General features: G+C 31.6%; 1 protein-coding gene across 44 annotated transcripts in view; it reads right to left on the bottom strand.

Moving 5' to 3' along the window:
- LOC145291925 (tensin-3-like) overlaps window positions 1-25,112 on the bottom strand; it is a 1,436,242-nt gene that overhangs the window by 522,038 nt on the left and 889,092 nt on the right. For 24 of the 44 annotated variants that reach the window (XM_080137783.1, XM_080137795.1, XM_080137791.1 and 21 more), the window contains 2 exons: window positions 24,824-24,862; window positions 19,510-19,563 (listed from right to left, as the gene is read on the bottom strand). In XM_080137783.1, the coding sequence (XP_079993909.1) occupies window positions 19,510-19,563; window positions 24,824-24,862 (93 nt within the window). Of the gene's footprint in view, window positions 1-5,262; window positions 7,018-19,509; window positions 19,564-24,823; window positions 24,863-25,112 lie in introns of those variants that run through there. The other 20 variants (XM_080137785.1, XM_080137787.1, XM_080137800.1 and 17 more) reach the window with 5 other exon arrangements.

The following is a 25,112-nucleotide window of genomic DNA, read 5'->3' as shown; positions in this document are numbered from 1 at the left end:
TTTACATAAGCATTAATATGTCGCTACACATTCATGAACATGTTTCCGTCAACCAGTTACTCGTAACTAGAGACCTAAGCTTTTGTATAAGCAACATGAAAAGGTCTCTAGTTACTAGTAACTGGCTGACCGAAACATGCTCATGAATGTATAGCGACATATTAATGCTTATTTAAAACAAATAAAAAGTGTGTGTGGGTGTATGTATATATATATATATATATATATATATATATATCATTAAAAACCCGTCTTATGCCGCGAACTTCAGCACAAACTCATTTTCAATTCTGAGTCGTGCTCACTCAGCATTCCATCTAAAGATCTTTGAGACTATTCATGTTCGGTTGAGGAGGCCTTCTCTCTGTAAACAGTGGGAATATATCTTAGGGTTAAGCGTGATTAACCTCTATGATCTTCGAAAATATCATACCGTTGCTTTATTTTAATCGCTTCCGTATTTTTTTTTTTCACCCATGAACAGAACGCAACGGAACTTTATTTTAATAATGTACATTATTTTTTCAATTTTTCCTTTTTAAATCCATCGAGACAGTTTTGATAAAGCGAGGGCGAAACCGGTCAGCTGACTCCCCCTTTATTTTTCTTTCATATTCACCCCCTCCCTTAAAAAAAAATCGTGTTTCACTTATTTTATTTTTAATCATGAATAATAAGTTTTCCCTTCATGATTGCAATATTGACATTTTGTACTCCCCCCCCCAAGAACCATTATATATATATATATATATATATATATATATATATATGATGATGAAAAATATGGATATATATAATTACAAAGATAAATATTTATCTTAAAATTAGAACCTATAATAATAGAAAGCTCAATGAATTATATAGAGCAATTAATAGTCAAGAAATTTGATGATGAAAATATATATTTAATAAATTATTTATTAATACATCAAAATTTCAAATAATTATAATAATGGACATTTCTTTATCCATGGATTTTCCAAGATATGCTCTTCGGCACGTTTCATCAGACGATAAAAAGCAGCAAAAAATGTATTGCATGCCCTCGCACACACACACACACACACACACACACACACACACACACTACAAAAATATATATATATAATCTTTACGAATTTTGATGGAATTATTAATTGAAACAGGAGATGCCCAAATCAATCAATAAATAAAACTACGTCAGGTGTGTCAGAAATTTCATGAAAAATATTGAATAATTCCACCCCCTGTTTTCCAAGCTTATAACTCCTCGAAAAATGTAATTCAAGCCCTATTTTTTTTTTTTTTTTTGCAATTAAAGGAGCTAGGGCCAAGGTTTCATTAATAATAAAAAATAAAAAAAAACGTGTTTTTTTTTTTTTAAAGGTTTTAAACTTCGGACTTTACAGGTAAATTTCTAAAAAACACTACTTTTTTTGTTTTAAATTAGAATATATTATTTATTGATCTTTTATCTTCAATTTGTGATATATAAAACTTTGGTGAGTAAATTAATTATTTACTTTTTAATAGACATTTCAAAATAGTGGGGGGCGTGAATTTAAATAAAAACGTTTGTCTAAAATATTATATTCGGTTTATTGGAAAGAGCATAAAATTTCACATTGACCCTGAAAATATCGTAAAAATAGAATCAATAGAAAATTTTTTATAGATTTTTAAAGTTTAAAAATTGAAAAATACTGAACTCGTAAAATTCAATTAATTTCATTATTATTTTTTTAAAAATTAAAAAAAATATTTCTATTACTTTTTATACAACTTTAATAGTTTATTTTGGAAGTATAATTCATAAAGAAAATAAACAATCCGCTTTTAAAAGAGAAATTACGAGTTTTTTTTAATATTTTATTCGCAGTTTCGTGTTAGGGGTGTCAAAAATTCATACAAAAATTCTGATACATCAATATTAGTTATTGCCTTTTATCATAGCAAGCAGTTGGCCAGTTGTTTTTTTTTTTTTTCTTCACTTTCATTTTTTATTTTTGTTTTTACTTTAGTGTTTATTCATTGATAACTATGATTTATAGGTACTTGTTTAGTTTTATCAAGACATTGAAAAAATGCAAATATTGAAAAAAAAATATATATATATATATATATATATATATATATATATATATATATATATATTGTACGTATCCGATATGGAATAAAGTTTTCATACAAAAAAAAAAAAAAAAAAATCACTCCGTTTTTGTTTTTGTTTTATTTTGACAGAAGAAAATCAAACTTTTATCAGAACGATCGTCTCGAGGCCATCTTGTTTATTTCGCAGATGAGGAGGGATGGCAGGGGAGATAACTCTAATCACCGCTTAAAGTTTGTCAAAATTTGACGAGTTTATTTTAAACCATGGGCAGAAAAAATACCTGGATAAATATTTTTTTAGCTTTTTCCCCATTTATTTTACAGAGTTTCCTGTCCATTTGTATCCTTTTCTTTTTTTTTTCATTTTGTTCTTTGTTAATCACTTTCGTTTAAAGGCACCCCCTCTTCGTTCGCGAAATAAGCAAGATGGCCGCAACACTATCGATCTCATTAAAATTTGATTTTCCTCAGAACCCCCCCCTCCCAAAAAAAACTACTTGATCAAATTGTGATTTTTTTCGTATGAAACCTTTATTCCATAGCGAGTACGTATCAGAATTTTTGTAGGAATTTTTGACACCCCTAACACGAAACTGCGAATACAATATAAAAATCTCGTAATTTCTCTTTTAAAAGTGGGTTGTTTATTTTCTTTATGGATTATACTTCCAAAATAAACTATTACAGTTGTTTTAAAAGTAATAGAAATATTTTTTTTTTAAAAACAGTAATGAATTTTCCGAACTCAATATTCTTTAATTTTTAAACTTTAAAAATCTATCAAAATTTTTCTATTGATTCTATTTTTACGATATTTCCAGGGTCAGTGTGAAATTTTATGTTCTTTCCAATAAATCGAATATAATATTTTAGACAAACGTTTTTTTTTTTAATTCACGACCCCCCCCCCCATCCAAATTTTTAGTGTCTATTAAAAAGTAAATACTTAATTTAGTAACCCGAAAGTAAATAATTAATTTACTCACAAATTGAAGAGAAAAAGTCAATACATAATATATTCAAATTTAAAAAAAAAAAAAGACATAGTGTTCTTTTAGAATTTTACCTGTAAAGTTTGAAGTTTAAAACCTTTTTTTTTTAACCACGTTATTTGTTTTTTCTTTTTTCTTTTAATGGAACCTTGGTCCTTGCTCCTTTAATTGAAAAAAAAAATAGGGCTTGAATTACATTTTTTGAGGAGTTATAAGCTTGGAAAGACAGGGGGTCGAATAATTCACGCCTCCCATTTTGTAAATGTCTAATAATAATTAATTTAGACCCCCATAAGTACATAATTATTTACTCACAAATTGAAGAGAAAAGGTCAATACATAATATATTCAAATTTAAAACAAAAAGAACATATTGTTCTTGTAGAATTTTACCTGTAAAGTCCGAAGTTTAAAACCTTTTTAAAAAAAAAAACACGTTTTTTTTTTGTTTTTTTTTTGTTTTTTTAATGAAATCTTGGTCCTTGCTCCTTTAATTGAAAAAAAAATTAGGGCTTGAATTGCATTTTTCGAGGAGTTATAAGCTTGGAAAGATGGGGTGGAATTATTCGCTATTTTCACGAAATTTCTGACACTGCTACCACCTTTTTTTTTAATATTTTCATTTTTTAATGTCTTGATTAAACTAAACAAGTACCTTATACATTCTTTTTTCACTTTGTTTTATTGGTGGATACAAAGAATAGGCGACTCGAAGTCGGCAACAGAGTATCAGATAAAAAAGAAATAAAATAAGTACAGGAAAAAAAAATACCTGAAAATAAAAATAAAAAATAAATAAATATTTCACATTAATTTAAATTTAATGTATTGCGTTATTATATTTACTATTTTTTTTTTTTGATAGTGCTATGTTTTTATTTCGTTATTTTTATTTATTTATTTTTTTTTTTTTTCATTTCAGTGAATTTTATTCAAGTACGCATGGAAACAAAAGAATTACCAATTTTGGTCAATATGCACTCCACAGCAGGCACAGCAGCAGTGCTGAGCAGCACTGCACAGTGCACTGGTTGTCCAACCTGCAATGGAGTGTATATTCCGAACGCCGTTCTTAATATGGGGAGGTGGGGGGGGGCTTATTCCGAAAGGCATTTTCTTATTTCCAACCTCACCATGGCAAGAACGGCTTTTGGAATAAACACCCATTGCAGGTTGGAACAACCAGTGCTAGTGCTGTTGCTGTACATTGACAACAATTTTATTTTATTTTAGTAAGAAAGATTAGGAAATAGACTAATTCGTTCTTGCTAAAATAATAACAGGGGAAATTTTACCAGTGGTAAATTTTACCAGTGGTAAATGCGTACCTGAATTAAAATAAAAAAATAAGTGCAGCAAAATAAATAAATTTCGTTTCATTTCGTTTTCGGTGTTTAAGTTTGATGGACGCGGACGATTTTTTATCGGTGATTTGTCCAGGGTATTCCGATAGTCACATTTACCAAAACTGTTTCTCAGCGCCTTTCTGTTATATTCGTTTTCGCGTCATAGTAAAGTGTTGTTGTTGTTGTTTGTTTGTTTGTTTTTGTTTTTTTTAGTTAGAAAGAATCTTGATATTGACCAAAAATTCAAATTATCATTCAAAGTTAACACACGTTGACACAAGAAATACACATACGCTCGTGCGTGAAGTTTCATTAGATTTATTAATGTAAAAATGATTCAAGCTAAAAATAAAAAATGCAATTTTTTTTTTAATAACTTCACCTACACGCACCGCACCTGTTTTTACAAACGTTACTTTGGGAAAATAGGCAACATGCAGAATACGGACCGTGCTGAAATAATGATGTTATTATGTAACAATTCTTTACATGAGAAAGGCATCACGTTTTATAATTCCTCTTCTGTACTTTCACCTAACAATTTAATAATAATAATAATAATAATAATTATATATATATATATATATATATATATATATATATATATATATATATATATATATATATATATAAAGGATACTGCTGTTTACGGACCATGTTCAAATAATAGCACGATTTAGAAAACCATTCTTAACAAAGGGGAGGAAGAGGGGGCTTTCTCAACTATTCTGTACTTTCATCTAACAATTTAATAAACAAAAGACGCCATAAAACTTGGGTTCAACTTGAAAATCCTATCTAAAAAATAGCACACACACACACATTATACTTACAAGTTTTAATTCAATTTAATGGAGAAGTAAAAGTAAATCCAACGTTGTCTTCGGTATCCGATCCATTTGTTGATTTTGAGGATTTATAGATCAACAATAATTATTTTTAAAAAAAAAAGTCGCTATATAAATATTTATAAGTAATTTCGTATTGTCTTTTTCAATAATGCAATGCATGTGTCATTTTGTGATCACCACAGAAATTGAAAAGTGTACTTAGTCACGTATGAGTATAAAAATTAAATACTTTTTTTTTTAAAATTATTTCCCGTTTTAAGGATGATGCACTTGTTTTTTTTTGTTGTTTTGTTTTTTTGTTTTTTTTTTGCAAATTATATGATTTGTCTTTTTTAAAAAAATGAGAAAAAGCGTCCAAGTGGAGAGGAAAATATATTCCCAAGCCTTTCAGTTCATTTGTTGACGATGTAATGAAAAAGAGAATGAGAGAGAGAAAGAGAATGTAATCCAGATATGAAAACACCGGCAAAGAAAAAACAAACAAACAAAAAAAAAGCAGGTGATCACTGTTTTAAAAATACAATCTAGACATGTATGGTCATAAATAAATGTTAAAAAAAACAAAAACAATAATACTAAAATGTGGACTTGTACGAATTGTCGTTTCTGCAAGGCTAAAAACTTTTGACTAAAGAAGCAGGAAACCACGTGACCGCCCCCTTTCCCCTTCTCTGTTTGTCATAAATAATAAAAAAAAAAAAAAAGCACTTCCACGTAGTTCAGTATTATATAGTAATCAATTATTTTGACAATGTTTGCTATTTCTTTTTTTTTTTTTTTTTTTGCTGGGGGGACACGGGTACTTCGGTCCTAGCCTTCGGGCTGGGATCATTAAAATGTTTTGTTCTTGCTCTGAGGAGAGATGATTCCAGGCTTTGCCACCTTCTTTCGGGGTTAAGAAAGAACAAGTTTATTGGCGCTATTTACGAATCGAGGTAAGGTCATCTAGCATTAGGTTGTTAAACGTGGGTGAAGCCAGATATTTTGATGTTTGCACTCTGGCAGGTGCAAAAATACAAAAACAAAACAAATGAGTCCGTCGGCATTCCTCTGTAGGGGCACCTCAGGCAACCGGCGATAAAGCAGTATCCAAAGAAGGAAATAATGCCTCGAATATAGTTTCTCTAGGAACCGGACTAACCATTGTTCCACAACTATCCAAGAGTCGGTCCCTGTGCAAGCCAGAATCCTTGACCAGAATGTGGGTTATCCCTGTGCCAGATTCGAACATGGTTATTTTTATAACACTATTCAAAGTGACCCCATTTGAAAGGAGCCGAATTGCCCCTTCAAACTTGACCTCATGTCACATCCTGTCTCGGCAAAAAAGGGGGGGTTGTCACAACACTTGGGACTTTTCGTTGAATCAAACTTCTTATTTGTTCCGTTAAGAAGCCATCCTCCCTGGCATTACACCCCCCTTTCTTAGTGCGGATTATTTAATTGCCGGTTGCCCGAAGAGCCCACACTGGGGAATGTCGACGGGCCGATAATTACAAAATTTGCACTCATCCAGAGTAGCCTTTTTTGGAGGAGCTGGAATCTGGATTCCCCAACATAAACTGACCTTGTGTCTGACTTTACTGCAGAGGGTACAAACAAATAAACTTAGTACCTGTCCTGTTCTCAGCAGTCCTAGCAGATCCACCCTCCCAAGATTTATATTCTCCTAATGGGGAGATTAGTTTATTGCTAATTGCCTGATGCGCCTCAACCGGGTAATGCCGAAGGTACTGCTCAGGCATTCTTTGTAAGTCAGGTTGGGTAGATGCGCCTCAACCGGGTAATGCCGAAGGTACTGCTCAGGCATTCTTTGTAAGTCAGATTGGGTAGAGTGAATTTCACCCCTCTCCCCGCTTTAAAAACCGATTTCGCTCATGGGGAAGCAAATAAATACGGCCACGTAGGTAATTACCTCCCTCCAAACTGCGAGGAGACGTGACGCGACGCAGAGGGTCGGAAAGAGTGTGTATCTGAGCAGGCCCATCAGCATTCCCTACTAAGGGTGCCTCAGACGATTAACAATAAGCAAATCCTTTTCTCGAAACGAAAAGTTGACGCTTGGGAAGTGAAATAAATTATTTATCACACCCCCAGGATAGTATTTATTAAATAAAAATAAATCGGACTGCGTAGATAATATAAATATTCTATAGATATCAGCATAACCGTGTGTAAACAAAGGAGTTAGAATGAATATTTATAAATAAATACGATGTAGGTTGACAACTATATTTACATAGTTTTTATTCACCTGTATATCTCGCGTGGCCAGCACAAAAAAAAAAAAAATAAAAAAAATAGAGAGAACTAGAATTTAATGTCATGTCCTACAAGAAAAGAGGTGGCGTTTGGTATTACTACAGTTTATCGACGAAAATGAAGACGCCATTTTTTTTCGGGCACCTGTCATCAGAATCAGAGGGAGAACTCAGTATAAACTATGTTCGAAGTATAAAAAAATAACAACGACAACAACAACAAATTAAACTAGATAATGATTGCTTCCGAAAAGAACTAATTACTACGCGCCCCAGCATAGTATAAACACCCCCACCCTGCCTCTTTTAAGAACAGCTTTCTAGGTTGAAGGGTATTTATTCCGAAAGCCGTTCATAATATGGAGAGGCTGGGGTGTTTATACTACGTAGTAATTAGTTCTTTCCGGATGTAATCATTATCTAGTTTAATTTGTTTTTTTTATTTATTTCATGGTTCGGTCATAGTTTAAAATACTGATCTCTCCCTCTGATTCTGACAACAGGTGCCCGAAAAAAATGGCGTCTCCATTTTCGTCGATAAGCTGTAGAAGTACCCTATTTAAAAATAAAAATAAAAACAACTAAACAGCAGGAAAAATCTTTACGATATGCACGTACCCGTTACAGTACGAAAATATCATACTCCAAAAATCACGAAAATTGACCAAGTAGCTATATATATATATATATATATATATATATATATATATATATATATATATATATATATATATATATGAGAGAGAAAAAGAGAAAATAATGGGTTTGTATTACTGTACACATAGATTCGAAAAAGTTGTCAAAAAATAAATATATAACAAATAAATGTTATCAAAGGCAAGATAAGTTACTTTTCTGCCAAACTGGATATATTTTTTTGTGTTTTTATTCAATGCAACATATTTATTCAGCTCGAAAAACGTACAGTGTTTACCGATGTATTCGAAAATTCAAGATGACGTCTCACATCCTCTTTAACACCGTAAGTTTGGGAAAAGGTGTTACAATTAAAATACTATAAAAAATACTATTAAAAACCCGCCGAATATATGTCAACCTATGTCACGGTAATATATATTGAGCGAGTTTTTAACAGTATTTTATCCGGTTTTTCATTTATAACACCTTTTCCCAAACTTACCGTGTTAAAGAGAGAATGAGACGCCATCTTGAATGTTCCAGTACATCGGTAAACACTGTATGGTTTTCGAGCTGAATAAATATGTTACATTGAATAAAAACACGAAAAATATATCCAGTTTGGTAGAAAAGTTACTTATCTTGCCTTTGATAACATTTATTTGTTATATATTTGTTTTTTTGACAACTTTTTCAAATCTATGTGTACAGTAATACAAACCCAAAATAATTTTTTACGTTTTTTTAGCGATTTTAATAGGTAATTGTAATCATTTCACGGCTGATTTTACCTCGAAAGTTCGAATTGTTTCCCTCTTATTTATTAAACATGCCAGATAAGCGTCTCGTTTCGTCATAAAATTTGATTTTCTTAGTTTAAAAAATAACTACAAGGTCAATGTGATTTTTGGAATATGACATTTTCATTCTGTGATGGGTACGTAGATCATAAAGTTTTAAAAAATATTTTCTTGCGTTTTTGTTTAGAAAATAGTTTCCATTCTAAATAAACACCAAATATATTGTCTCTATTTATTTCAATCACCCACAAGGGCAGCAGCTCCCAATCGATTTTTAATGTGGGAAAGCCTAACTTCTCCTGAAAGAGACACTCTTGATTGAAACAAATTTAAATTGCTTCAGTCTAGAAGGAGTTCTCCTTCACTGGCCGACGACAGAAAAAAATCGATTTTTTTTTTTTTTTTTTTTTGCAAAACAGATGCTACGCTTTGCTTCTAACTAAAACGCCAAAAGGTCGGAGTTTGTTTTTACACAAAAAACAAAATCTTCCTTTTTTTTTTTTTATTATAATTGTTGCATGTTGTGGGTGATAGCGAAGTTTTAGTTTTAAATAATCCCCCACCCCCACCCCACAAAGAGGAGGAAGTTAAACATAAGGACGGTTTTTAAGGTGGAGAAAATCCAGTTTCCCTAAAAGGCCGCATTTTTGATTGAAACAAAAATAAATATTATCTCAGTTTAGAAATATTACCGAACAGATACTACACTTTGAATTTTTTATTTGCCAAAATGGAACAAGTACACTTTTTTAAAAATTAGGCACAAGGCCATCAAAAATGTACGGATTGGGGTCGTTATTCATGTTCTGTCTGTCCCACTCTTAACTAGATATGCATTCTAACTCATTCACCACTTACTCATCGCTTTCACTTAAGCATTCACCAAAATACCACATTTACTCTATGAATTGCCTTAAAATATCCACAATCGTTCAACATATATAATGAAATAAGAATTACAGTTAAGTTTACCAAAATGATCCAAAATGGCAAAACTAAAGAAAAATATAAATATTAAAGAATTAACATTTATAAAATAATCTCAACCAGATGTAAAAGCTTGATAAAACCAAATAGGAGATAAAGCTTATAATAAGAACAAATAGTTAATAAAACATGTTAAAAAAAACACTTTGGAGAAGAGTTAAAAACATATTTAATTTTAAAAAGTGGATAGTCCTTAATCCGCAGAGTTTGGAAGAAATACTTTCCTTCTCATCAGAGGATCGGATTTTGCTTGTGAAAGTATTTAATGAAACTACAACTAAGTCATAGATCTTACTTGATAACAAAAAAATGAAGCAGAGGAAATAGGGGGAAGAAAAAAGTGATTTCATGTGCATGGATAGTCTGGTGAAGGGTAAAGTATCCAATGACGGTAAAATCCAAAAATGCAGAATCCAAGAAAGTTAGTTAAATTTCCATCTGCACAAGTAAATTCCAAGAGAATCGCGTAATTGGAAGATGATCCAAAGTAATCCAAAAGGCAGAAATCCGTGAAATAATTCAGAAATAAGTACAAGGAAACGGGAATGAAATCCAATAATATTATTAAAAGAAAGATAAAATGTGCATTAAAAAAAGATATGTAAGAAATGTAAAACTCGACTGTTGAGGCGAGGTTTAATTAAGAAAAATGAGTGAAGAAGAAAAAAAAAAAGGGAAAAGGTGGTCTAGGTCATTTTGTCTTTTGGATTTTCTAATTTAAAATTAATTCAATCACCTTTCAGATTTTTTTTCTTCTCCCCATTAAACTATCGCTCCATTAGCCTCCTCCCTCTCTTCGCCAAAATATTTGAGTCCATAATTCCATAATTAATCAAGCTCTAGTCCACCACCTTACAGTTGCTAAACTTCTGTCTAACCATCAATATGGATTTAGGCAAGCCCGTTCAACTGCAGATATCCTAACTGTAATCTCGGAACATATATACCATTCATTGGATAAGGCGAGGGAGGGGAGGGCAGTAGGCCTAGATATATCTAAGGCTTTTGACAGAGTATGGCACGATGGTCTTCTCATGAAAATAAAATCCTATGGTATTACTTGAGTAATACTAAAGATAATTAAATCTTTCTTAAATAAGAGAAGAATCCAGGTTGTTTTCGATGGTCGTACATCAAAACAATATGATATAAATAGTTCCAGGTTGTTTTTACTGTATGTTAAGACAAATGCTGTAATTTATTTGTTGTTGTTGGAGGGAAGGGTCTGTAGTTGGTCTAGCAGCATTTTTCTTTTACGATAGCATTTCCAAATGCTCACCCATCTAGCACTGACCAGGCTCATCGTTGCTCATTATATAATGAGCTTCATGACCATAATCTTTATAACTGAGAAGGAACGGCAGAGTGTGTCAGTTACATGAACCATGTAAGTTTTCCAAAATAATGTTTTTATATTTTTTTAATGTAATCATCTGATGAGTACGTGACTAAATATGCAGCAATAACATAATTTTTCAGACTTGTTAGTCGCAATACGAAAAAGAATTATAATGGATACCTTTTTGAAAAGTAATAAATGATCAACTGAGAAAACTTGGTATTTGGAACTTGGAGAAATATCATACTACAATATATATATATATATATATATATAGGATCACTTTTGAAAGAGTCTTCATGCAAGCTGCAATTTTATGCCCGTTTCGTTTTTATTTTATTTTATTTTTATTTACATATCCTCCATTTTTTCGCTCATTGTTTTTTTAAACGACATGTACATTTTTGCAATTTAGGACTACAATAAATTGCGGTTTCACTTAATGCCATAACTAGCAAATTCTAGCATTGCTACAAATATAATTTGCTGATTTCTTTCTGTCCTTTGATGAGAAGAATAGAAAGAATAACATTCTTTGAAACTCCGCGGAATAAGGACTTTGTAAATTGCTTCTTTTTTTTTTTTTTGAGTATTCAGTCGAACAATAAATTTGCTTATAAATTTCAACTTACAGTTTTAATTTCTTTATATATATATATATATATATATATATATATATATATATATATATATATATATATATATATATTAAAATTTGCTATCGCTTTTGTTCTATTGGAGCGGAATTAAAAAATCATAGGAAACATATATATATATATATATATATATAATACCCCCCTAGAAGAAGCATTGAATTTAACAAGATTGATGATAGTGCTCAATAAAAAGAGCAGAATATTATTTTATTCAATTTACGTAAACAAAATTACGATTTGATCGCTACAATAAATCTACGGTTTCAATCTAAAAAGATTTTAAGGCCAGATTTGGCATTAAATAAGCTGAAAAGGATTGATATGCCATAAAACAAACCAACCGATTCTGGTTGAGGATAAATAAGGTAAAAAACAAAAAATAAATAAATAAATAAAACTCCAGGTGAAAAACACCCCAAATTAAAAATAAAATAAAAATAAAATAAAAATAAAAACAATTGTGTACTTAAGATGTCATTCAAACGTTGAACGTCTGAGAAGAGTAAAAAAAATGGAAAATATGCAAACAAGGCGTAAAAGGTTGGTTAATTCTTACATTTTTATTCAAAACACTGTTGAGGCCTGGAAGAGGGAGCATTTGATGACAAAACAAATAAGAAAAAAAAAAAGTTAAAAAAAAAAATTTTTTAAACATTATTATTTTATTTATTTATTTATTTTATTTTATTTTTTTTTTTTGCCTGAAAGCTGTTAACTGCGAAAAGCGACATGATCACAAGCAATGAAAACAAAGATCCCTGTTTCCACGAAGGAGTTTACGGTTTGTGTGCTCGCGCGTGTGTGTGAATAAATACCGCGAAAGGGTTTACAGCATTGTGTCTCAAATAATCCAATGTGTACATTGGAAATCAGCGGGTTTATCCACATCTAAGTGTGAAGGTTGTGTTTTAAAGCATAGCCTACATAAATAGAAGGCCGTTTCACTAAAGTCAAGTAACCTGCCGACGTCACAAAATAATTGCTGAGGGATTTATAAAACTGATCCAAAAGTAATTGTATTTAGCGATCACGCATATTAACCTACTTGAGCCATTCTTGGTCTCTACGTCATAACACCTCATAGGATATAGATCCTGTCAGCTGTCTTATGAAAAAAAAAAATTAAATCTCATTTAAAAAAAAAAATGTTTAAACGTGTGCATGTTAAATTTATAATTAAATACACTTAAAAAATAAATGAAACTTCATTATCGCTTGTTGTCTGAAGTGCCCTCACCGAGGAATGCCGACAGAACTACTCATATTTATTTTTGTTAGATGTAAGGACTCCTTGATTCTAGCTGATGAAACCTGAATACATTTTTTTTTAAACTTTTGAAATCACGACTATAATAATACGAAATCTGGACAAATTAAAATATCATATTTAAGCGTACGCTCGGACAAAGCCGAGCGCCCCACTTCACTTGTGTAAAATAATTATTCATCTTTCAGAAAAGGAAATATAATCAATTTTGAACAGTTTCGTAAACCCCTCGGCAATTTCTTTGAGAAGTGAAACAGAAAATGACTATCAAAGTAAGACTAGTCGTTAATCACCTAACCGTGGCCATTTACTTTATTCTACGACGTCGGCAGGTCACGTGTCTTTAATGGAACGGCTTTTTATTTACGTACGCCATGAGTAGAGCCTATGGAAATGTATTTTTCAAGTAACACACTAAACTAGTGGGGGGGGGGTGCGCGCACGCACGTGCTTGTAATAGTTTTATGAAGCTTTAATAGTGTGATTTTAATAAGTGCAATCCGTGGGTTTTTTTCTTTTTTTTCTCTCTCTCTCCCTCTCTTTACCCCTCCCGTCCTACGTCCTCTACAAACTGGCTAAACAACTCCCTTAGCCAGCTGCTCCCACCACCACTACCTACTGACACATCGTGTCCATTTATGCGACTGATTACTGGTTAGCTACAAGAAGAAAAAAATTAAGTGACCAACGAAAGTGACCAAACCAAGAATTAAGGGTCAATTAAATATAACACAGAAAACAAAATTTTTTTTTTATTATTAGATTCATCCTTTTTAGTCATTATCTGAAATTTTCAAACTACTGTTCTTATTTTGAGTGTTATTTTCGCAACATTTTGGCCGATGTAACCTCCGACCTTCTTTATGTGTATTTTATCAGACTCTAGAATCTTTCTGTCGAACTTGGGAAATTGCACTGAATTTCGAACGCCACCCTAGGGTTAACATGCTCTTCCCTAGAGTTAACATGCTCTTCCTCCCGTCAGCCATGACTGGGTAGAACTCCTAAGTAATTTGCCATTTTGAATGTAGCCCACACTGAGAATTGAACGTTCAACTGCCAGAACAGCGTAATGTTTTGTTTTCAATTAATAAAAAAAAACAAAATAAATAAATAAATAAAAACACCATCATTGTTGATGGGATCACTATTGTAATTAATAACTTAAAAACTATTTCTCCTTTGTGACTTTGTTCAAATAATAAATTTGAAAAACAAAATGGCCGCCTCCCATAATGATTGTTATATTTGGCCATGCCCGGTAAGTGGTGCCAACACACAGTAAAAGTGACTATTTGGAAGTAAAAGTGTGGCCTGATGCCTTGAATATATGATCCGAGGGGAGGGGGAAGGTTTGACATTAGGTACGATGATGGAAGGTCATATATGATGACCATCAACCAATTAAAGTCAATGGTACTTATCTCCATCTTAGACTGGTTGCTAAAGACCTTGAAAACAGATTCTGCTACTCAAAAATTGGCCAAACTTTAAATATGAGACTTCCCTTCAAAGTAACATCTAAAAATGTCGGTAGATTTGGAACTTGGTGAATATAGACTACGAGTTTCCTTTTTTCTTTTTCTTTTTTTTTATCTCTCCAAAAATACATTATAGCTTTTTGATAAATAGTAAATAATGCGTTTTAGCGTAAATTAGACATTTTCTAGAATCAAAATCAAATCGTGGATTTTGTTCAGGAGCTGCTCGGCACACAACCTAGCCTGCCTTGATGGAGTTCAAAACCAACTTCGAAACCTAGTAAGTGATACCCTTTTCTCTTCCCTGCAACCTCTCTCCCACAGAAGACACGTTATGAAGTCTGTCTCTGCACTATCATTATTTTCATGGCAAATGCTCGTCTGAGCTCCAATCTATGGTCTCTTCTTTCACAAAAACACCCGACTAGCTACAACCACTACCAACAAATTTCCCCAGTCTCTATCTGTATCTAAATCTAAATACAGATTCCATGAACAAAGTTTCTTTCCTAGAACCGCTTGCCTGTGAAACATTGTTCCACTGGCTTGCTTCCTGATCGACTACAGTATGGTAGCCTTAAATTCCAATGTAAACAAGTTGTCGTTGAGCTGTCCCTTAAATAATCAAATTCTACCCAATCTATACCATTAACGATTACTAGACTACCACCTTACATTCATTAACCCTTATCCTTGAATGGCCCTTGGGCCTTGATAAGTGGTGACTTCCTTGTAAAAAAAAAATGGAATAAGTATTCTAGACAAAAGGTTTAATATCATTATATCTGAAGTTTTTATCTTTGTAAACAAACGTAAAGGTGTTGCAGAAGTGTTCTATTTGGAGAATTAATTTTATCCATCCTGGGACGGGTATTTTCTTAGTATCCATTATTGTTAAGACGATTAATCAGAATTGGCATTCGTAATTTTTTTTTTTTTTCACAAAGAAGTCACCACTTATCAAGACCTGGAGGACACTCGAGGATAAAGGTCAATGAGTGTATGGTAGTCAATAGGACAATATCGTAGTAATCGTTAGTAATGGAAATTTGGTAAATTGGATTACTTAAGGGGACGAGAATTTGTTCACATTGGACTTGAAGACGACCATATTGTTGTTAGCTGAAAAGCAGGCAAACAGAAGAGAGTTCCACGGGCATGCAGTTCTAGGAAAGAAGCTTTGTTCATGGATCTACGTTTAGGTTTAGGCACAGATAAAGAGTGGGAAAAATTATTGATAGTGGTTCAGATATAGACGAGTGTTTTTCATAAAAGTTTGGTAAGAGAGGACCATAGATTGGAGCTCAGACGAGCACTTGCAATAAAATTGGAAAAATCAGAACATTCTGGGGTATTGGAATCGGAAAAATTTGTGCCTATTTTCCGATGTCACAAATGATTCTTTTTATTGAATTTTTAAAATGGTTTTTAATTTTAATTTTGCATTGCTGCTACTAATTGTAAAATGTTAAACATTTATCGATTTTAAAATTTTACGATGAAACTAAAATCTTAACAGAAGTATGTGCACATGGCATTTGCATACGTGCATCTACGCTCTGTTACACAAACACAAGTGAAGCAATTTTTTTTTTTTTCATCATTTGTGACGAAGGATGCATATGTACAAAATATAAGTTTCACTCACCGTAACCTCCAACCTTCTTCAGGTGTATCTTGTAAAACTCGGGACTCTTTCTATAAAATTAAGGAATCTGCATGGAACTGGCCATGAAAACAATGATAGAGCAGAAACAGGCTCGCAGCATTTCTTCTGTGGGAAAGCACTTGTAGGGAAAAGAAAATTGGCATCACCTACTAGATTACGAAGTCGGTTTTGAACTCAGTCAAGACAGGATAGGATGCTCCAAACACCTTCTGCCCAGATACGGCAACAGTACTCCATTTTAGGATTTTTTTGTTCCTTATTCTAATAGAGAATTGCATCAGGAGTGAGATACCTTCTGGAGCAGTAGCATGATGCAACCATTTTTTTCCACAACCTTGGCAACAGATTTTATGTAAGTCTCCCATTTCAGATCAGGAGTGAAGGTCAGACCCAGAAGCTTGTTGAAACAGGAAGCTTCTTTGAGAGGCATTCATATGAACTGGGGCCAAGTGCGGATCAAAGCACTTCTGGTAAAAAGATAGAAGTTTGGTTTTGTATGCGTTAGAATTAACTATCCACATTTGCCACATTGCACCACGTGCTGGCCTTTAAAGTGTCTTCTGCGTATGTATAAACTAATGAACATAGAATGTGATTTGAGAGACCATTGATGGAGATAAGAAAGAGAGTTGAGCCCAGATTAATCCCTAAGGCACACCAGTGTTAATACTTTGAGCTTTGGATTTCTGCCCATCAACGACTACTTGTATAAATTTATCAAAGAGAAAAGATTCAATGGTTGCAAAAACATTTCCAGATGTTCCATAGCTGGAAATCTTGTGAAGTAGACCTTTGTGCCAAACCTTATGAAGTGCCTTTGGTATGTCAAGAGCTATTGCTCTAGAGAAGAAACCACCATTGATAGATTCACTGATCCTATGTGAAATTACAGTCAGTACATCAGCTGTAGATCTTGCAGGATAGAAACCATATTGCTTGTCACTAGGTTGCTTTTAGCTGAGGTGGTTAACAATTTCTCTACTTAACAAGCAATTTACTCATAACACACAGAAGACTAATTATTCTGTACTGAGATGCAGACGAGCAATTTCCAGTCTTTTTAAATTGTGGGTAAACTAACAGGCTTTCCCACTGTGTTGGGAAGTATTTCTCCTTTAGGCATCGATTGAACAGCTTTGCAGGAATAGGTGCTAGTTCCGGTTGCAGCTTTTTGAGTCCTATAACTAGAATATCGTTAGGACCAGTTGCTTTGCTAGCATCAAATTTTTGATGAGTGTGGCAACATCACAAACAGATATGTGAATGTTATATATTATTTCTTTTGAAATCCTCAGAGATGAGTAATTTGTATATTTATTTATTTATTTGCTGACTGTTATCCTCATCTTTATAGTTATTGTTTCACCACAGTTCCAGCCAACAAAGCAGGCCAGAGGATTACTCGGCCAGAACGTGGTGAGACAACAACTATGGAAGGCAGTAATTACTGAGGATACAGTTACAAGACTTAGCGTTTCTATCCTATCACGGTTAACAACCTGAAGAAGGCCAGAGGATGAGTTGGCCGAAACGTGGTGAAACGACAATTTTGAAGATGAGGATAACATTTCGCAAATAAATAAATAAATAAATAAATATTTGGATGTTGCTCAGATTATTTTCAGTCTTGGGAGGAAATTCAAGAATCGTTGTTGACATCCGTCCGTCTCAGTAGAACAACACAGTTCTGCACCTCAGATTAGTCTGTTACCTAGTCCGAAATTTTGAACAGACCTCTTTATTTAATCCACTGAGGTAGATTGTTCTCGTTCTGCCAAGCATTATTTGTTATTGAAAATATTACAATTATGTCTGGATGTTGATCTTCATAAACAAGCATGAACGTGCTGCAAAAATGTTTTATTTGCAGAATTAATTTTGCCCGTCCTGGGACGGGTATTTTCTTAGTATCTATATGCACACACACACACACACACACACACACCTATATATATATATATATATATATATATATATATATATATATATATATATATATATATATATATATTAGTGTTGGAATGATTAATTGCAATTGAAATCGGGAAAAATCAGAATTTTGGGGGGTATCAGAATCGGTGTAGGAATCGGAAAAATTTGTGCCTATTTTCCGATGCCATAAACGATTCCTTTTAATCATCGTTTTTTATTTAATTTCCACTGCTGGTAGTAATAATAAAAAAAATACGATGTATTGATTTTTAAACTACTAGTAAAATTAAAATCGATAGATCACACCCTACCACAAGTGTATTCTTACGTTTTAGAAAATATCTGCACATTTAAACGTGTTTTTAGGTAATCAAGGAAAAATAACAACTTGATAGTTAAATTATTAAGAGATTTATGAAGAATCGGAATTGGTAATTGTATCAGAATCTGGAAAAATATTGGAATCGTCCCATCACTAATAAATAAATATTTAATACAGTTCAAACCATATCAATGATACTTTAGTAAGCATTAGTTTTGGGATGATTAATCGGAATCACAAATCAAAAGAATGGGAACTTTTTAGGGGGTATCGGAATCGGTATAAGAAAAATGTGTGCCTATTTTCTGATGCCAGAAACGATTCCTTTAATTATCTTCTTTTCTTTTTATTTTATTTTGTTAAAAAACAAATCTTCCCTTACTCAGAAAATAATAAATATTCATGGATTCTTAATTACCTGTAAAATAGATCCCCTCCACACCACCAACCCACACCACACCCACCCCACGAGTGGATTTTTACGTTTGAGAAAATATCTGCACATTTAAATATGTTTTTATGGTAATCGTGAAAAATAACTTTATAGTTAAATATTTAGAGATTTATAAAGAAAAATCGGAATCTGTAATTGCATTGGAGTCGGGAATTTGGCACGGAATTGGTTATTGTATTGGAATCGGGGAAAAATATTGGAATCGTCCCATCACTAGTATATTTTTATAGAATAATTTTCAGGTTTAATTTCGACTGAATATTATTGCTAAATAATCTCATTCTAAAGAACAATAATGGCGGAAATTGTGCAAAATGTAGCAGTGCATAAGTTACCGATGATGTTACTAAGCGTTTTTTCATTTTCACCTTGATTTCGCTTTTATTTATTTTTTTTTTTTTAAATCAAAAACAGTTTATCACCTGAAAGCGAACTCCGTTGCGAGAGTTTTTTAACGATGACTTCTTAAAAATTCTCTGAAAAATAAGAAGGTTGACATGGCTGTAAGCTAAAATCAAACTCGGGTACAAGTCCAGAGTTCAACCTAATCAAAAAAACCAAAACTAAGAGAAAAATATTTATGATGCATGAACCCGTCATGGAACAAAAATGTCATATTCTAAAACTCATATATATTGATCAGGTAATTTCTACTTTTTTTAATTTTTTTATGAGTAAGCGATAATATTGTGTCTTGATCCGCTATATTTAATAAAGCGAAACAAATAAATTTGAACTCATGAGATTTTAAAATCAGTTTTGTAATGGCTAAGATTTACTATTACAATTGTTTAAAAATTCTTTTTTATTCATATATATATATATAAAGAATATTCTGCATTTCATTCTCGTGAGAATTCGTCAGGCTGATTTGTTCAAATATCAATTTATGATTAAATGAAGTATATGTGTGTGTGTGTGTGTGTAAACTACTTAATCAATTTGCATGATTTTTGGAATATGAGATTTCGGTTATAGTCAGCTAACGTACTTCCTAACTTCCCGCGTGTCTGCTACCGGAAGTGGTGACAAGGCAAATCAGTTTTTCATTTTTATTGTTCTTCAGTATTTCTATTATGAAACGATTTATTGAAATAAAATATAAGAACACGGCGGACCTTAACGAGAATCACTCCCCTAAGAACGACTTTCGGAATAAACACCCCCAACCTCTAGCTGTGTCAGAAACTTTGTGAAAAATATTGAATAATTCGACCCCTGTCTTTCCAAGCTTATAACTACTCGAAAAATGTAATTCAAACCCTAATTTTTTTTCAATTAAAGGAGCAAGGATTAAGGTTTCATTTAAGAAAAAAAACCAAACAAACAAAAAAAAAAACAAAGTGGTTTTAAAAAAAAGGTTTAAAACTTCGGATTTTACAGGTAAATTTCTAAAAAACACTTCTTTTTGTTTGTTTTAAATTTGAATATATTATTTATTGATCTTTTATCTTCAATCTGTGATATATAAAACTTTGGTGAGTAAATTAATTATTTACTTTTTAATAGACATTTCAAAATAGTGGGGGGGCGTGAATTAAAAAAAAAACGTTTGTCTAAAATATTATATTCGGTTTATTGGAAAGAGCATAAAATTTCACATTGATCCTGAAAATATAGTAAAAATAGAATCAATAGAAAAAAATTTGATAGATTTTTAAAGTTTAAAAATTGAAAAATACTGAACTCGTAAAATTCAATTAATTTCATTACTGTTTTTTAAAAAATAAAAAAAATAATATTTCTATTACTTTTTATACAACTTTAATAGTTTATTTTGGAAGTATAACTTATAAAGCATATAAACAACCCACTTTTAAAAGAGAAATTACGAGTTTTTTTTTTATATTTTATTCGCTGTTTCGTGTTAGGGGTGTCAAAAATTCCTACAAAAATTCTGATACACCTCCCCAACCTCCCCATGTTAAGAACAGCTTTCCATTTTTTTTCAATTTTTTCAGTGTATTATTATTGATTGCACACTAATATATGAGTGTCCAGATCCGGCAAGAACACTATAGAAAAATATACAATAAAAATGACTAAAATTACAGATAAAAATAGCAAATTTAGTCTTTATTTGTACTTTTAATAATGAAATTAAAAAAATTAAAGTTTTTATTTTATTTGAAATTTTGTAAGAAATATATGTTTATAAAATTATCAAAATATTGTTTTTTTTATATAATAAATATATGTTTACGAAAGTATGAAAATAATATCATTAAAATCAAAATGACAAATGAAATTAATAAAATCATCTTTTTTTTAAAACTAGATAGTTCATTATTTAAAAGGATTTTAAACGTGTTTTCAATAATTCTTACAAAAATAAAACTAATTTCAATAATTCTTACAAAAATAATTTCAATAAATCTAAATTATAATGAGACTGGAAAAAAAAACTTTTCAATGATAAATAAATAAATAAATAAATAAATACATAGATAGATAGATAGATAGATAGATAGATAAATAAATAAATAAATAAATGATGATGATGAAAAAGAAAGAAAGAACGACCGGGGGGAGGGATACATGCACAAGGGAGATATAGGCGTGAAAGAAAAAAAAAGAAAATAAAAAAGCGAAGGAACTGAGTTGCCTTGTCACCGCTTCCGGTAGCAGCAGACACACCGGAAGTTAGAAAATACGTTATCTGACTATTGCCGACATTTTCGTTCCATAGATCCAAGATTTTTGTATGTTTTTTTTGCTTTTTTTTTTTACATTGGGTTAGAATCTGAACTTGCACCTCAAACTTAAAAAAATATATTTAAAAGAAAGATAAGTAACAATAGAACGAAATCGCATGTAAAATCCATAAGGATGACTTCTTAAAAAAATTCTGAAAAATAAGAAGGTTGGGCAATCTGGCATATTCCTCGAGGCAAGATTGGCAAAAATACTCTCGAACCCTATATCACATAAAAGTAACCAAATTGTCCTAATCACCGTTTATAGCCAACCATAGGAATTTCTTTGGCGACGGAGAATTAGAAGCAATTTCTTCGGCAATATAACGTACTGGATTCGTCATTTTTATGCAGTTTAAATTTAATTTAATTTTGATATTCATTTACGAAATGTTTTTTTTTTTCATAATTTTGAAACTGTAAGAAATCCATTTTTTGTGACAGACTGTGTATTTGTGAACAGAACATTGTTTTTAAAAACATCATTCTTGAAATAAATAAATAAATAATTACATTATTATATGTGATTATATTGTTTTAAATTTAAAAAAAAGTCCTATATATATTGTTTACAATAAATAAAAAGTGTTTATTATTATTATTATTATTATTATTATTATTATTATTATTATTATTATTATCATTTTAAGTTCTGTTTATATTGCTTATTTTTTTAAAAAGACGTCCTGCTTATTTAAAACTGTTTACAGTTTGTTTGCATAGTAACATAACGGTGATTAGGGAAATTTAGTTCCTTTATGTGATATAGGGGTTCGAGAGTATTTTGCCAATCTTGTTCCAAGGAATATGTGAGATTGTCAGAGGTTGATAATGCTGTAAGCTAAAAAAAAAAAAGCAACAAAAAAAAACAAAAACAAACAATGGTTATCTTTACACTTACTGTTTCCTATTCCCCTTCCGGTTGGCTCTCTCTATATTATAGGCACCGCCAAAAATGGCCGAAAAATCAAGTTATTGTTGTTTTTTAAAACGAAATTACATTTATTAAAATCCATTATTTCTGAGTAACTTTTTTTTTCCAGAAAGATAAAACCCTGAATTTTATCATATAGAAAACAGAATAATGTAAAACTTTTTCTACTATTTTTAATTCAATTTTAAATGTTAAATTTTCCCAAAAAGTTAACAATTGACATTTTTTGTCTTGCACAAAAAACGTACATAAATATTTAAAAAAAAAAAGTTTTTGAAATAATTAATTTATTTATTTATTGTCTAACTAAGATTTAGGATGATTTTCTAAGAAAATATGCTAAAATATCATAATATAAGTACCTGGATTTCAAATAATTCCACTTATTCATATAGGCAACCAGTTACTTCGCGTCGATCTAGAGTCTAGATCGACAATGTTTACATTTGTATTTGATAAAAAGCAAACTATGGAAGACCAAACAGGCCAAAAAAACTTATTTTTCAGTGACGAAAATTTCAATGTATTATTAACGCTGAGGCTGGCCAGTACCAGATGGGTGACCATTTGTATGAGTTTGGTTTTTAATGTGTATGTGTGTGGGGGCCAGGCTCCCCAAAATGGGGGGGGGGCAATTTAAAGCAGAATAAAAAAAAATTATTTCAGCGCATTTGGTCCACCGTAGTCGAAAGGCGGCAAACGTTTTCAAACGGGATCGAAAAAATTATGCTATTTTTAACACAAAGGGCACAATATTTATCAAATTTTTTTTTTGTATCGATTCTTCAAAGCATGCCCTGTTTAGTAACGGTCATGCATTATTCGGCTCGCTAAAAAAAATTGTTAATTTATTTATCAAAGATTTTAAAATGGCTTTTTTCGTATAAATATTAAATTTTTTTATTTTTTTTTGTTTTGCTTAACTTAAATTAATTATTTTACTTAACATATTCACCGAATTTCACACTTCAAAACTCAAAAGCGGGATAATTAAACACAATCGAAGTTCTGATATTCAGACGTCAAAATAAGGAATGCAAGCAATTTTTTTTTTTTTTTAATCTATAATTATGTCCCTTACAACAACACAATATCTTGTGTTCAGTTTCAGATGATTATTTTAAGCATATTTGTACCCCCTCAAAACAAGGGGGGGGGTTGTAAGCAAAAAAACATAAAAATAAATATCGTTTATGAAAAATAAGTACACTGTTATAAAGTTCATTCTTCTCTTAATAATCACTGAAAATTTCGTATTGATCGGATAATTACTTGATTTTTGGTAGATTTTTAAAAAGACAGTCCATCAAAAAGTACTTACCTGCCCCCCCCCCCAGTTTTGGCGGTGCCTACCATATTAAGAATGTTTGTTTCTAAATAATAACATTATTATTTAGAACAGTCCTTCTTTACATGTGGAGGGGAGAGGCTTCCTTTATCTATACTGTACTTTCACCTAACAAATTAATAAATAAAAAATACAATAAATAAATTAATTAAGAACAAAGCTTGTCTTTGCTCTATCGTTATTTTAATGGCAAGTGCTCGCCTGAGCTTCAATCTATGATCCATCCTCTCTGATAAACTTTCACAAAATGCACCCGTCTAGCTACAACCACAACCAACAATTTCGCACACTTATGCCTAAATCTAAACGCAAATTCCACGAACAAAGCTTCTTTTCCAGAACTGCCTGCTTGTGGAACTCTGTTCTGCTGGCCTGCGCTTCACAGCTGATTACAACATGGCCGTCTTCAAGCCCAATGTAAACAAATTCTCGTTGATCCATCCCTTTAAATAATTAAACTCTACCGAATTTGCACCACTAACCATCACCAAGCTGTTGTTTCAGTGACCACCTTACACTCATTAACTCTTATCCTCGAGTGTCCTTAGGACGTTGGTAAGTGGTGACTTCGTTGTAAAACAAAAAAGGAACAACCGGAAGTGAAGTAGAAACGGTAATCGTTAAGATAACCCATATATATATATATATATATATATATATATATATATATATATATATATATATATATATATATTAAAAGAAAGATAAGTAAGAATTGGACATTGCATGCATGTGAAATGAAGCAAATGTTGACATACCTCCTGCGCACCTCCAGTTGGTGTACATGTTGTCATGACCTGGAAAAGACAAAGAAAAAAAATGGTTTTACTTACATCAGTTGACATATTTAATCATAAAAACAGTAATAAAATCTAGACAGTGACAGATAACGCCATGACGTGGCGTGGAGGAGGGGAGCGAGTAAAGAGGACAAAGATTACCGAGAAGAACAATCAAAACATTTTAAATGTTAAATATGTTGGCAAGAAACGATATATGCTACCTGACGTTATTTCTTCAATGAGGTCAAAATATGTGACCTCTGGT

This window comes from Euprymna scolopes, chromosome 13 (genome assembly GCF_053919585.1).
Source record: "Euprymna scolopes isolate OS-2025 chromosome 13, ASM5391958v1, whole genome shotgun sequence".
Classification (NCBI taxonomy): Eukaryota; Metazoa; Mollusca; class Cephalopoda; order Sepiida; family Sepiolidae; genus Euprymna; species Euprymna scolopes.
Note: the sequence above shows the minus strand (reverse complement) of the source record. Positions and strands in the feature narration are given on the sequence as shown.